We start from the raw sequence: 15,612 nt of genomic DNA, 5'->3' as shown, positions 1-15,612 counted from the left end.
AACAATACTTCCTCCACATGTTTTGAACGCTTGCTTTGTCCTAGAAACAGTGCTAAGTGCTTTTTATACATTATAACCCTCATCACTTATACAAAGCTGTTATTATCTTCATTTCACAAATGAGGAAACTGGCCTAAGTTAAGTGACCTGCCCAAGGTCACACAGCGTGTAAATGGTAGAGCAGAGGTCCCAATCAGGATGTGTGTCTCCAATGTCAGCATTCTTCACCTCGTGTAAGAGGCTCATTTCTCAGCGGTCAAACACACCACTCAGCATCCCATCAGCTAAATGTGCATGATCAGGGATCTGAGGCTTCTTTATAAACTCTACTATTTTCCTCTAAGACTGGAAGCTGTGTGTGTGTGTGTGTGTGTGTGTGTGTGTGTGTGTGTGTGTGTGTAAGCGTGTTGCATCAGAAAGAAACAAAACCGTGAGGTAAGAAACAATGTCAAACATTATTTAAAAAATAAAACAGGTTATACAACTAAATGACAGAGTGGCCTGGAAAGAAAAACAAGTGTGGAATCCTTAGAGGAGTGTGTTTTAAAGAGCAGAGTACGAGAATATAATCACGTGACTTGAGTAAACTTCCTTACTCCATTCTTATAGGTCACAAATAATTGTACTCCCCTATACTTCAGTGAGTTTTAAGGGTTTCTGAGGCAGTGACTCAAACATGCTGTGAACTCTTTGGAGGAAGTGTCCTACAGAAACACTTAATAAACCATCCCCCACCTCTGGTGCTGGAAATCTGTGTGTGTGTGTGTGTGTGTGTGTGTGTGTTTGCACACAGGCTGGTGGCATTCTTGTGTTTCTAGTTTCACCAATTCAGCTGGAGCCCTTGGACTCTGCCTAGGTGCTCCTTAAAGCTTGTGGAAAGGCAACCTTCTTAAGTGCTGCTCTGCCAAATTTATAACCTCTGTTCTCAGTCCAGCAATCATACTCATAAAATCCTTTAGAAACTTAAAAACATACTGTTAGCAGTAGGACTATTTGCAGTACTAGTGGTAATTCCAATAGGAAGACATCTAAGATAATAACAACACATTATGTTTGTGCAGCCCTTCGTGGTCTTGTACAATCCTTTCCCATGCTATCTATTTTAATTCTTACAACCCTCCTGTGAGGATAGGTTGTACTATTGCTGCACTGAACAAATGAGGAAACTGAGGCTCAAACAGATTGACGAAGCTGTCCAGACTTCCTAATTCTTCTGATTACCAGCCCACATTTTCCCCCCATCACATTCACTTCTCCGTTTTAAATAACAAAACTTTTTAAAAAAGAACCATGGTTTGCCATAGGGATGTTAAGTACAGCGTAGGGAATATAGTCAATAATACCGTAATAACTATGTATGGTGTCAGGTGGGTACTAGGCTTATGGGGTGTTCACTTTGTAAATTATATGTCTAACCATTATGCTATACACCTGAAACTAATATAAAATAATGTCGAATGTCAACTGTAATTGAAAAAAATGTAAGTGTGAAAAAAAAAAAGAACAGTTGAGACATTAAAAAAAAAACAAACAAACAAGAACCACAGTCTGCTACCCCCATGAAGGATCCCCCTCCATCAGGCAACCAGATTTGGCAAATTGAATAGGATATGGAGACCCTGAGGAGTACACTGGAGGACACCAAGTCCAGCCCCTCTCTCTGCAGCAGTCAAGTGTTTTTTTAAAAAAATGTCAATCAGAATATGTCACTTGATTGCTTAGAACCCCCTCATGTCCCCTCATTTTATTAATATTTATTTTGCAGAAAATTGTAAAGACATAAAAGTAGAGATTTTTATAATGAGCCCCCCTCTCGAGGAGTCCGTCCATCACTGGCTCCAACAATTATCAACTCGTGTGTGGCCAATACTCTCTCACGCTCAGACCTTATGTCACTTCCTATTGCGTTTTGTATAAAATCCCAGTCCTTACAATGGCTCACAAGATCCTACCTGCCTTGGCCCTGGCCATCACTAAGCTCTCACCTTACGTTCTTGTTAAACGTACTTACCCTCCTGCTGGTCCGTAAAATACACTCAGTTTGTTCTAGCCTGAGGGCCTCGATGTCCTCTCTGTTTGGAATACTGTACTTCTTTTCCTGGCACACACACACTTGGTCGCTAAATTCAGGTCTGCCTCTCTCATCACATGGTTTTATTTTTATCCCTGGTATTTTCTTATTTTTTATTGTGTGTGTGTATCTGGCTTCTCTCCGCATAAACACCTCGAAAGCAGAATCCTTGCTATCACGAGCACAGCTACATCCCAAAACAGTGCTGGCACACAGTAAATACACACACACACACACACACACACACACACACACACACAGTGCTTGTTTTAATAAATGAATGAATCTTGTATTGGGTCCAGTTCTTCCAGGTATATGATGACTTTCTTTCCAATCTTCTCATTTCAAAATGGGCTTTGATTTTCATCGTTACTTATCAGCAAAGTACACTGTGTATGCTCCACTTTTTCACCTTTCCTTTCCTTTCTTTCATTCTCTTATCTTTCCCCTTGATACCCTCCATATGTGCCTTTGCTTCTAGAAAAGTGAGTCTGCCCTGGACTAGATTGGAGTCTAATAAACCATTATCTTGTCCTTTCAAGTTTGGAATTGAAGACACATCACAAAACTTTGGGATGATTCTGGAAGTCTGTAAAGGGACCTTGGCTCTTGGCATTAAGCCCCACTCTCTATTTCATTAGGGTGCACTCCAAGTTGTGAAAATCTCGATGACAAACCGTGACATGAATAAAAGCCTTTTATTTTCTTCTCTTAAGAACTGAGAAATAAGTCCATTGGTAAAAAGAATTAAAAAGCAAAAGAATTTGGGCAGAAATGAATGAGCCAAGTATGAGGTGTGATCAACAAATACAGTGAATGCTGCTCCCGAGTGCCATCCCATGGAAAGGCAGGGATCTTCAATACAGAAAGCAGTGCGTGGAACATTAGTAACAGTGTGACAAGTTTCAACTTGTTCAGTGCAGTCAGTCGGGTGTGAGCTACAATTGAGAGAAGGTGTGTTTCAAAGTGTGTCGTAAATCACCCTCCATCATGACAATGCTCCGTGTCACACATCGCTTCTGGAATATGGCAATTTCTGTCAAATAAACATATTATGGTGTGTTCTCATCCATCTTATTCATCAGATCTGGCACCGTGCAACTCCTGGCTCTTCCCCAAAGTCAAAATGACCATGAAAGGTAAACGTGTTGAATTGATTCAGGACATTGAGGCAGCCATGACAGCGCAACTAAAGACACTCACGCAAGAGGACTTCCAGAACTGCTTCAGAAAGTGGCAAGAATCATGGGATAAGTGTGTTTGAAGCAAGGGGGAGTATTTTGAGGGGGATTAATGGCAATGTGTTTTTTACTGTAATCATTTTTAGAAACAGTCACCGAGTTTTTTTTTAGTCACACCTCATGTATACATAAGCCACTTCAGAGGTAAGAAGGAAGGCAGACTGGCTGTGAAAAGAGTCAGGGTGGGGATACATTCTGCACTCCATGAAGAAAGCAGAAAGGCAGGCCACTCTAAAGAGACTCTTATCCAGGGCCCAGGAGGCACAGAGGCCTGCAGGAGAGGGAAGGAGTGAAAGTGGGTGTTACGTTGTGTGGAAGCTGTGTAATATCTCAGAAAAGCTCTGGTTTTTGAGTTGATTACAGTTTGGTTCAAAACCCTTGCTTTGTCAACACCTAACTGGGTGACCTTGGGATAGTAATTTAACTTAAACTTCTACACGCCTTGATTTCCTTCTTTGTAAAATGAGAAAATCATTGTTTCCCATGCAGGAGGATCATGAGAATGAAATGTGTACAGAGGGTGCCAAAAGTATACACAATTTAAGAAAGGAAAAAAAGCGTATTAAAATTACACTGATGGTAACAACTTTAAGCCCCTTTTGTAAATGCAGAAGTCAAACATGACTTGTATTCATCTGTAGTTATTGGTCTATATTGAGTATTACAATTTTAACAGTTTTTTTTCCTTTCTTAAAATGTGTGTACATTTTTTTGGCGCCCCATCTATATAGCAAGTCATCATCATAGAAATGAACACGCAAGATGAACTCAGTATATGAGATTTGTTGTTATATTTGTTGCCATTTCTTTTGTTGTTGTTATATTATTCAGGCATTTAACTTAGCTACCCCCCTATACTTCCTTTCCTGCTGGCAATGGCTTGCAGAATACGGGGTAAATGAGCACTATTGTTGAGCAAAGGGAAACATAGCCCTTTCCTTCAAGAAATATTTCTATTAACATCCAATGATCTCTCCCCCACTTTTATTTCACTGACGGAGAGGACTACTTCATTTATTCCTTTAAGTTTAGGAGACTTTGAAAGCTTCAAGCGCCTGTAGTGGCAACCTGCCCGATGGAAAGGTATTGATTCAATTATAATTTCCCTGATCAGTGCACCACCCTGAAAATGTGCTAAACATGTTGGCATGAAAACCAGGAAGAAGCCTGTGTGAGCAAACTGGACTTGGCTCAGCACCAACACTCAGGGCACGGTGCTCTGCCGGGCGAATGCCTTTGGAGAACACGCAGGTCCTCACACACAGTTTTGCTGCTCCTTGTCCTGTGATTAGGGAGCCACAGAGCCAAGGAGAAACATTGGAGTGTTGCTAGTGAGCGGAGGCAGGAACCCAGTGTTGTTTTCCAATAGAGAGTTTTATCTGGCACATCTTTTCTAAGACAACCCACAAGTTGTAGGTATGCCACCCGACAGTTGCAGCTTGAGTCCCTAGTACCCAGGACACCACAGATAAGTTCCAGCTCCTTTTCCATTACTCTTACGCATTGCCAAGATAATATTATACACCTTACCGGGTCATTTTGGGGATTCAAAATACAAATGTAAAGAGCCTGGCATCTAGTGAATGCTCACAATATAGTGGCTGTAACTGAAATTCTTTTTTTTTTTTTTAACTTTTATTTATTTAAGTGTTTTTCCAGGACCCATCAGCTCCAAGTCAAGTAGTTGTTTCAATCTTGTTGTGGAGGGCGCAGCTCACAGTAGCTCACATGGGGGTTGAACCGGCCACCTTGTTGTTAAGAGCACCACGCTCTAGCCAACTGAGCTAACCAGCCACCCCTGAAATTCTTACTTTAACAGAAGTGGGAAAAAAAAAAAAAAAAAGGTTTCCAGGCCTTGAGATGCTCCTGCCTGTGTTCACAGGTATTGTTCAAACACGAACAGTGCAGACGAAGGCAAATACAAGGGCAGTCAGTAGTCTATTCTAGCCAAAAGTTATTAAGGACAGGACGAATAAGTCAATGAATCAGGAAGTCAAACGATGGTTCAAATGAATAAATTCTGTTTAACTCTTGAGTAATAATTTAAATGTATATTTTTTCAAATTTTTATTGGGTCAGGGGCCCCAAACTGGGAAGAAAACTTATCAAACTTTTGAGAATGAAAAGAATAAATAGAAAAAGCCCTGGTATTTTAATTAGCTGGTTATGTGAACATTACAAAAAAACACACATGGGATAACTGTGTGGGAGAAAAATATATATACATACATATATTCATATATATAATAATTACAGTGTTTGGAGCATTTACTTATAAGTACTTCTATATATTAACTCAATTAAGCCTCACAACAACTCTATGAAGCACTATTATCCCCATTTTACTGATGATGAAACTGAGGCACAGATAGGATTAGTTACTCATCCAAAGTCACACAGCTAGTAAAGGGTTGAGCTGGCATCCAAACCCAGGTAGTCTGCATTCTTAACCACTGTGCATATATACAATACATAGTTTATTGTATAGTACAGAATATTATAAATTTCTCTGGAGTTTATAGCTCATATTCCTATTTAAGAATTTCAAAAGTTTAATGCCTTTTATGTACCCTATCTCCATGGTATCATCATCTTTCCAGCAACGAAAATTAGAGAACTCAGGATCACTTTGGTTTTTCTTTCTTCCTTCATACTCACATTCAACCCACCGGGATTCTGCCTTCACAAATTTTTAAAGAAACTCATCCTTTATTTTCTAATTCTACTGCTTTCTGATCTAACTCAGGTCTTCACTGTGCTTTCCCTGAACTGTGGTAGTATATCCCCTCTCTGTTCTCCCTTCCAGCTCTTTCCCTCCTCAAGCCATACTTCCGGTGTGGATATACTGGGATCACCCCCATGGGAAAATAAGTCAGAATTCATAGGTGGGGAAGAGTTGAGTACACACAGTTAAACAGTTATCTAAGGTTCTAGTATAGGTAACTAATACCTTATGTTTTCCTTGCTCCCTTAAAGTTATGCATGTGCTTAACTATTCAGTGTATTATTATAAACTTGGAAATAATAAAATGTATATTTTATTACATTTAGAAGCTCAAAAATAATACACAATTATCTAGCATCTTGAGGTTCTATGTACTTATGCTAACTACAAAAAATCAGTAACAAAAGGACAAATACTGTACGCATTTGAGGTCTATAGTGCAGGCATAGTCAGAAAGTAGAATGCTCGTTTCCAGGGACTGAAGGGAGGGAGGAATGGGGAGCTGCTGTTTAATGGATGTGGAGTTTCAGTTTTGCAAGATGAAAAGAGTTCTGGAGCTGGATGGTTTTAATGGTAGCACACCAGTGTGAACATACGGAATGCCACTGACCTGCACACTTAAAATGGATAAGATGGACAACTTTATGTTCTCTGTATTTTACCACGATTTCTAAAAAAGAATAAGGATCATCTAGAGGTTACCCAAAAAGTTGGAAAGCTTCTACTTCGGACTGATACCTTCAAACAGCACCTTACGTTTGTATCACGGTTCACATGTATATCATGCCATTTGACCCGAAGGACAACTCTGTGAAGTAGGAAGCACAGTTACGATCATTATCCCCCCCTTTAAATGTGGGGAACTTGAAACTCATCTGGGTTAAGTGACCTGTCCGTGGTAAATCATGCTTGGACTTGAATTAATGAAATTAATGGTGTCCTAGGTATGGCTTTCAACTTTTCTTCTAGCATATGGCATTAGAAAATCGATAACACTATTAGACTGCCTGCCTGAGGAGTAACTTGCCGATTTTCTACTCTCCGGGAGTGAGGCAGAAGCCTGAAGATGTGCTGTCCCTGGAAAAGAACGATGGCTAGCTATGTAGCTTTATTTGGAATTTGCCTAACCACAACAAGGAAGTTACCCATCCCAGTGGAAATGATGTGCTTAAGATTTGGAGGCTATTTTCATCAAGGACAGTCTATGACTTAGGTAAGAATTTTGCAAGGTTAACCGTGAAGAATGAAGAGAACCTATACTTTGCGACTCATTATCCCTTTCTTTGTAAAACCTGGGTGGAATGAGAAGAAATTTTTCTCTCTACCTGAGATGACCTAGTGTTTTCCCTCACTTAGGGGAGAGAGAATGCTTTCAAATGGCATTTCTCTACTTATGGATGGAATAATGATATATGGGATTACTTTTAAAAAGCCCCGTAGGAGTGTGTGGGCATATGGATGAAACAGGTTGGCCATGGGTGATAATTATTGAAGCTAGTTGATGGCTACACTGGGATTCACCATATTTATTATTCTTTCTCTATAAATTTAAAAACAGCAATTCTCTAAGGGTTTCCTACAGAACACTTTGTAAAAAAAGAGGTGGATTCTGTAGTCAAAAATTTAGGGAACACAGTTTACTTGAAAGCCACAGCACATACTAGAATATTAAAGACTCTCAGTTGTCTTGCATTTATTAGACCTTTAAACACAATTTAACGCACATTCTATTTCTCAATTTGATCTAGCTATTGAAACCCTTTTTTTTTTTTTTAACCAAGCAACGCCTGTTAATAACTCGTCAAACTAGCATTCCAACGGGATGCACTTCGGTGAGCCTGTTTTAAAAGGTGATGTGAAAGAACAAACACCAAGGACATTTTCCTGCTCTTTTTGCCAAGAACAACTTTTGAGAACTTGGGAAGATTTATTATTACTATTATTATTATTATTATCATTATTATTTTGGATCACAGAGGAAATGCAAGGAAACCACTTGCTGATTATGAGTCAAGCCAACACACCAAATCTCCATGTGGAGACCTCAGTTCTGTGTGCTGGGTTATATACACACAACAGAAACAGAATATGTCTAAGCGATTAAGGACATGGCCTCTGGGATCATACAGCTTGTGTTCAAATCTCAGCTGTGTGACCGTGGGTAAGTTGCTTAACCTCTTTGGGCCTCAATTTCTTTATAAAATAGGGATAATAAGATTTTCACAAAAACCTTATAGAGTGGTTGCCAGATTTACTAAGCAAAAATACAGGATGCCCAAATATTGCATGGAACACATGTATACTAAAAAATTTTTTGCTGTTTATCTGAAATTCAAATTTAACAGGGCATCCTGTGTTTTCCTGGCAACCCTACTTTATAGGGTTGTTGGGAGGACTACGTGACATAACCCATATAGAACTCTCAGAAAGTGCCTGGCACCTAGTAAGCACTCAGTTAACTATTGGTTATTGTCATTAATATATCACTTCAATTGGAGGCACCTTTCTTTTATTCTGGTTCTCCTAATAATTTTCTAAACATTTCTATGGGTATATAATTGAATCATTTATGGTTAGATATTCTCTATAAGCAATAAAGAGAAGAAAGTGATATCTTCTGGCTCAAGTCCTTGGATAGAAGTGTTTTGTAAGGGCCAAAAAAGGTGTATTAAATTGCCCTTCATCTACTATTAGTGGAAAGAAGCCATGGTAGGAAAAATTGTTAACACTTGCCTTGTGTGATAATCGCTAATATTTTTTGAGCTCTAAGAGAGCTACTTTTGTAAGGTTTTTCTTAGGGAAGAATTAACTTGGATTCTCAAATCAGCTGTTAAAAGAGTGGAGAGGAAGAAAGGAAACCCCCAAGAGTTTGGTAGCCAAGGGAAGTTAGCCTGGGCTGTAGTAAAACATGAAGGAAAGACATTACCAAATGCAGTTAACTGAGAGTTCACTGCAATATCTGAAAGAGGATTACTACTCCACCAGCTTGTCACGGGTTTACAGAGTTAGCAGTGCAATTTCTGCACAGTCCCTACACTTGCTTAACGTACATGTTGCAAGGAACCCATGAACAGAACTAAAAGTCTAACTCACATGGATTTCCCTAGACGTATAACTAAAAGTCTAGCTTCCCATGGACGGTACACAATTTTACACAGCTTTTTCAGCAAAAGTGAAATCATTTATAAATAAATTGATGATATATTTCTCTTTCATTGTTGACTCATGACCTAGTAAAGATTTGGACTAAGAATCATGATTGCATAAATACATGGTTATGAAATTTTTCTATAGAAGGGAATGGAGTTCTGAATACAGTAAGCTGAGAAAATAGGAGCATGTTTAATTTTTAAGTAAAAGGTAACCTCCCTTCAAGTTATAAAAATAAAATTTGAATATACTTACAGAAAGAAAATCTACTTATTTATCAGCATACTTTCACAATGAAATAAAAAATGTCAGGCAGAGAAAGAGATTGAGAGCTTGTGAAAGACGAGGAGAAGGTCAGAGGCAGAGAAAGACAGTGAGTGAAACAGGAAAGGAAAAAAAAGATACAAAGAAAATCAAAGACACAAACAGAAACCAAGAGATATAGAGGGATCAATTCTAAAACTCATATATAAAGTGGTAAATCCCCTTTTAGTTTGCATAGTTTCTATCTATTTTTAAAACAGTATATTTTCTTTCTCCAACATCATACATTAGGCATCCTCCCTTATTTTCATAGTTTGTCACACATCATGGGTGGGGAAAGACATGATTTTAATGGTCAACAAAATCTATATATCAGGAAGTAATCCTAGAGTTCTTGAATTTAGTTTCACTTTTATGCTTCAAACACTGTTTACAAACACGTTTTTCAATTTCCTGATAAACCAAAGGTCTACTTAATTCAGAAAATGACTGGTTTTTTTTGGTTTGCAAACAAATAATCATTAAACTGAATGAAGTTGGTTTAGTTCCTAGTGCTAAACAGCTCCAGCTGGCCTCGGATGGCTGTCAAAAGGAACCTACATTGAAGGCAGTTGTAAAATAAGTGGACAAATAAATAACACTGGCAAGGGCAAAAATAACCAAACCAAACACCTTTTTGTCAGGACACGTTATGAGGAACTTGCGAAACTTGATTATTTGCTTTCTGCGTTTGGTCTCCCAGAGACAACACGAGGGTAAAATGAAACCAGCACTTGGTTTTCAGACCCTGCTGGTAATAATTTTAAGGGAAAAGCAATGAGAAAAATCTACTCACCAATGTCACGAACTTCAGCTCCTTAGCTACCACACCTCGGTCCAGCCAGAAGGAAAGCAGGAGCAAGAAGCTAAACTGAAGGCTTGCTGTCCTGGCCACCGGGAGAGGGACAGCTCTCATGCTGGGACAAGCTGTTTCAGACAGGAGTTTAGGAGGTGCTGCTTCCCATGCAGAAGTTATTGAGGGGAAGCTATTTAATCAAGGATTAAAAGAGGAGGAGGAACTGGGAGGAGCCAGACCTATAAATAATGAAATCTCCAGGTAGCTTGGGGCGGGGTTTGGCTTGTGTCTCGTTAGATAATTTTTGGGCAGAATGTGAGAGATCGGTCTTCTGGGTTTAAGTTAGAACACTGAGGCCCCGAGAGGGCAAATCTGTTGTTCAAGGTCACAGAGCATCTTTAGTAAACATTTCTTTTTTAGTTTACCTTTACTTTTACCTTTTCTTTAGATGGGGTTGTGATACAGTGTTTGTTTTGTGATTGTCACCTGGGAAGAGGATCTGCCCTGACTTTGGAAACCTTAGGCTAGTGATTCCTAATCTTTTGGGAATCCAGAATTATAGGGAGAGAACTTTGGAAGGAACTGCAGGTACTGGCATATTTTGGGTCTATTCCCTAAGCCAAACATGGTTCCCTTTTCTAAAAATCTCATGTAGCCTACAGAGGTACTTTTAAATTGAAGAAAAGTAAGAGCAATTTTATTTTGAAAATTTTAGTCAGATCTTAAGATATTTGGTGTTCATCTATGGAACCTCAAAATTAGGATATAAAGCACCTTTTCTAACCTGAAACAGTTTAAAAACAATAACAAACTAACCTACAACTCTATATTGTCCGTCACCAACATTGGCCACGAGCCTTATATTCTGTGTGAATCACATCCTTGCCTCTCCAGGCATGATCTCATCAGGGAGGCTACAAAAGAGGATAATCCGGACTGAGGAATCTTAGCTTTCCATTTTCCCCAGCCTGTCAGCCTCAGTCATACGCTAAAACAGGATTTTTGTGCAGAGCTCCTGTGGTGATGTTTCTATCCCACCAGCAGAGGGAGAACAATGGTTTTTCCCACAGCCTGTTCTCTGGTACACTGTGCTTACCTGTGACAGGAGAGTTCTGTTGTTATGTGATCATAGGATGCCCTAGAATGTGGTGTGTGGGAGAGCTCTTGCTTCTTCTGGTGTGGGGAAATACGAGTATATGTGAGGAACGAATGCATGCGTGGTTCTGGTTAGATATTTAAGCAACCTTGTGACTTTCTCTTTGCCATCACATTCTCTACCCGTCAGTCTCTGCTGTTGTTTTTAATGGATAAGGTTTTGAAGAGATGGGTGCAGGGAAAGGGGGATGAAGATTGAGAGGTTGCCCACGGCAGAGATGAAGTTCCCACACTGATCCCTGCTGTGTGCTCCAAGTAACCCGGGAAAGGAAGTGCCAGCACCTGTTTACCATTTACAGGCTTCGTTCTGAACCACATACCTTAAATTGTGGCAGATACCTGATTCTGCTCAGTGTCTTATTTTTCTCGAGGATCAGCCTGGCTCCTTGTTCTCCTGTCTTCTTCCTCGTCTCACCCTTGGATTGATGTCTGGTACTATTCTGGCTATAGCCTTAGTGCTTCCTGATAATCACTCTGGTTCTATAACCTACCTGGGTCATGTTGTGCTAAGATAGATGAACCATCCTTTTTGTTCTTTGTATTTTATTTATTTATATTTATGAATGCATTAAAATTTTTTTCAATTACAGTTGACAGTCAAATTATTTTATATTAGTTTCAGGTGTACAGTGCAGTAGTTAGACATTTATATGATTTATGAAGTGATAATCCTGATAAGTCTTGTAGCCACCTGGCACCGTACATGCTTATTACAATATGCTTTACTTTACATCCCTGTGACTGTTTTGTAACTACCAATTTGCACTTCTTAATCACTTCATAATTTTCACCCATTACCCAAACCCCCTTCCATCTGGCAAACATCAGCTTGTTCCCTGAATCTATGAGTCTGTTTCTGTTTTGTTTGTTGGCTTATTTTGCTTAGATTCCACATATAAGTGAAATTATATGGTATTTGTCTTTCTCTGTCTGATTTATTTCACTTAGCATAATACCTTCCAGGTCCACCCATGTTGTTGCAAATGGTAATATTTCATTCTTTTTTATGGCTGAGTAATATTCCATTGTACCACCTCTTCTTTATCCAATCGTCTACTGATGGGCACTTGGGTTGTTTCCATGTCTTGGCTATTGTAAATAACACTGCAGTAAGCATAGGGATGCATTTATCTTTTCCAATTAATATTTTGGATTTCTTTGGATAAATACCCAGAAGTGGAATTGCTGGGTTATATAAGGTAGTTTATTGGATAAATTCTACTTCTGACCCAGACTTTCTCTGTGTTACCTCCTCTGGGCTCCGTTTTGTCTCCAACTAAGAACAACAACAGCAACAGCAACAACTTCTTATAGAGAGAACCAGAAAAGGCTGTTTGAGTTTAGTACCCTTCAATTCAAACTTAATTCCAGTTGGAGTAAGTATCCTAACTTCCACCCTGATCATCAAATTATAAGGGGAAGAGAAGATCAGAAATGCAGATCTGCATTGAAATTGGGTCTGAAAGATCCTCAACTCAGATAAAACCCATTTTAGAATCTTCTTTGGTCTCTAGAAACTTGAACTCACAAGTCCTTTGTAAAGACTTAGCATCATCTGGAATAAACCTATGATATGGTAGCATTGAAAGTTGAGATCCATCAATAGGTATATTGGTTGTTCACAAGGTAGAAGGGCTATTGACTTGCTCCATCTCCAATATTGTGTTATTTGACTCTTAGTGCCGTGTGGGCTGTGGGCAGTCAATAATATTGATTGATGAATATAAAGCAAATTATTGCATCAGAGCCTTGTTACAATGTTAGCTGGTTTGAGGCAAAATTTAGTACAAAATAGGTTTAGAATAAAAATTCTCTTCCCCTCAACCAGTCATTTTATTTTTTTACTTTGTTGTTTTTGTTTTTGTTTTTGTTTGTTTTGGGGTGTGTGTGTGTGTGTGTGTGTGTGTGTGTATGTCTATTTGCCTTTGGCACAAAATGACTATTGTTTAGTATTTAGATAAACATCCCCCCATATTACCAGTGACTATGTCATTGGAATATTATCATAATAAGGTACAACTTCAGAGATCATCTTTCCTGTACTTCTCTAACTTTAACACGTGTAAGAATTACCCAGAAAGCTTAAGAAGATACAGATTCCTGGACCTCACTCCCAGAAATTCTAGTTTAGGAAGTTCAGATAAGATGAGTAACAGTGCCCTGTCAAGCCTTATTAGAGCTTGACGTACAAGGAAACATCAGTAATACTGCTCTTGTCTTTGAAAAAATTTTTGACATTTTTTTAAATGATAGATTAGTTTACATTAACTTTTATTTCCTGAATATTGTATAAAATATTATTTATCTTGATTAGGGAGTTTTGGTCACCCCCTTAAATTATGTGCCCGGAGTGAGTGCCTCATTCTCCTCACCCCAGCTCCAAGACATGACCCTAAGAATTGGAAGATGGGAAAGAACAACTTTTTTCTTTTGAGATTAAATTATCTAACTTTCTCTGGTTTTGTCTACAAGGAAATGAAGGCTTGGGTGAGATGAGGCCAGGTTTGGATGACGATATGGAGTCATCGAGAACTGAAAGGAACCTAATAGTTTTGTCTGTTAGACTGAACAACGATGACCTCCAGCTGCTCCTTGGATGATAATTATCTGCACAGGACTGGCCTCCCTCATAAACCCTCCCCTTGTAATAAAGCTGTTTTTCTCACATTCAGAACTCACTAACCTGAGAGAACAGAGATGACTCATAACTGAGAAGGAGCTCTGGAGAACAGAGATAAGGTCTGGTCTTTCTGAAACTATCACCCAGGAACAAGTCTGAAAGGTAATTCAACTTATAGCCTAGTTCACCTGCCTATTCCTATAATATGGCCAATTCCTAAGCTATTGAAGAGAATTTTTTTTTCTCCAGCCCCAATTTCTACCTCTATCTACCTCTTCCTTCTTTTGATTTGTCTTGTGTTAAAGAGATTCCACAACTTCTTACAGTATCATGAAAATCCCAGAATAACACAATAACACATTTAGAAAGTCCTCAGTTTGTCCTTGACAATGTCTTGAATCAAATCATGCCAGTGGCCACTAAAAATCTTCCACTGGCTTCCCACCATGCTGAAAATAAAATCCCAGACCCCTCCATGGCCTATGAGACCCCGCATGATCTGGCTCCTGCTACCTCTTCAACTTCTACCGCGCTTCTCCTGCTCATTTCCATTCTAGCCAGACTGACCTCATTGTTTCTCAAACAAACCACAAATGCTTCTACTTCCAGCACATTGCATTTTACAGCTCCATCTCTCTGGTACACTTTTCCCTCAAAGGGGCGAATGCTTTTACTCACTTTTTTCGGTAGGCCTTCCTTGACTGTACAGTTCAACTAGGAGATTCCCAGCAGTCTCTATCTTACCACCTTGTTTTATTTCTGTTATAGCAGTTTTCACACCTGACACCATGTTATATATTTGTTTGTTGGTTGCCTGTCTCCTCCATTAGAATATAAACTCCATGAAAGCAGAGAAGTTTCCTGTGGTGTCCCCATTAGATAGAACAATACCTGACACATAGCACGGGCTCAATAAATATTTGTTGAATGAATGAATGAATTCTTAGTAGTCAATTCCTTTATCTAAAAAAAAAAAAAGAAATATCTCCCAACACAATTTGAAATCTTTTTCTAATATCTCTAAACTGGTTTTCTGCTTATCCCGTTACCAGAAGAAAGGGCACTTTTACAGCTTAAATGACTTGCTATAAATAAGTAAAATCATGTTAATCTTATCTCTTGATTGCGAGACTTTCCAAGCTTTGTGATTTTCGAAGTCCTCTTCTCCATTTGTTGGCTGCTGACCTTAGGTTTCTTGCTAGTTTCTGTCAACTGAGATGGGGGAATCAGTGGACTGAAGGAGAGGCAGTTCTTGAATTCCATATTTGATTGAAAAAATAATGTAACTTCTTCATTTTATGTGATAATGTCTGTGTTTATTTTAATAAAAATAATATTTTAAATTACCATGGGGCACACATTCCATGATGATGTTACATACACACACAAAAACACACAGACATGAATGCATGCCTCAGGATAAATATACCCTCCCTCTGGAAGTGTGGCATTACTTTGAGTAGTACCTTCAAAGGGGTGCTACTGTAAGAAAACGTGGGGACACTTTGTGATACTTAATGGGGAAATCTTTGTGGTAGGCCGTAGGGCACC

At 39.0% G+C, this 15,612-nt stretch overlaps 1 protein-coding gene across 1 annotated transcript in view; it reads right to left on the bottom strand.

Moving 5' to 3' along the window:
- The window catches only part of ACP3 (acid phosphatase 3), a 47,660-nt gene extending 37,184 nt beyond the window's left edge, over nt 1-10,476 (bottom strand). Inside the window, exon 1 of the mRNA XM_033133079.1 lies at nt 10,287-10,476. Coding sequence (XP_032988970.1) covers nt 10,287-10,406 — 120 coding nt within the window. The 5' untranslated portion in view covers nt 10,407-10,476. The remainder of the gene's footprint in view (nt 1-10,286) is intronic.
- Nucleotides 10,477-15,612: the final 5,136 nt, after the last annotated feature.

The sequence above is a fragment of the Rhinolophus ferrumequinum genome, chromosome 17 (assembly GCF_004115265.2).
Source record: "Rhinolophus ferrumequinum isolate MPI-CBG mRhiFer1 chromosome 17, mRhiFer1_v1.p, whole genome shotgun sequence".
Lineage (NCBI taxonomy): Eukaryota > Metazoa > Chordata > Mammalia > Chiroptera > Rhinolophidae > Rhinolophus > Rhinolophus ferrumequinum.
This window is presented reverse-complemented; position numbering and strand designations above follow the sequence as displayed.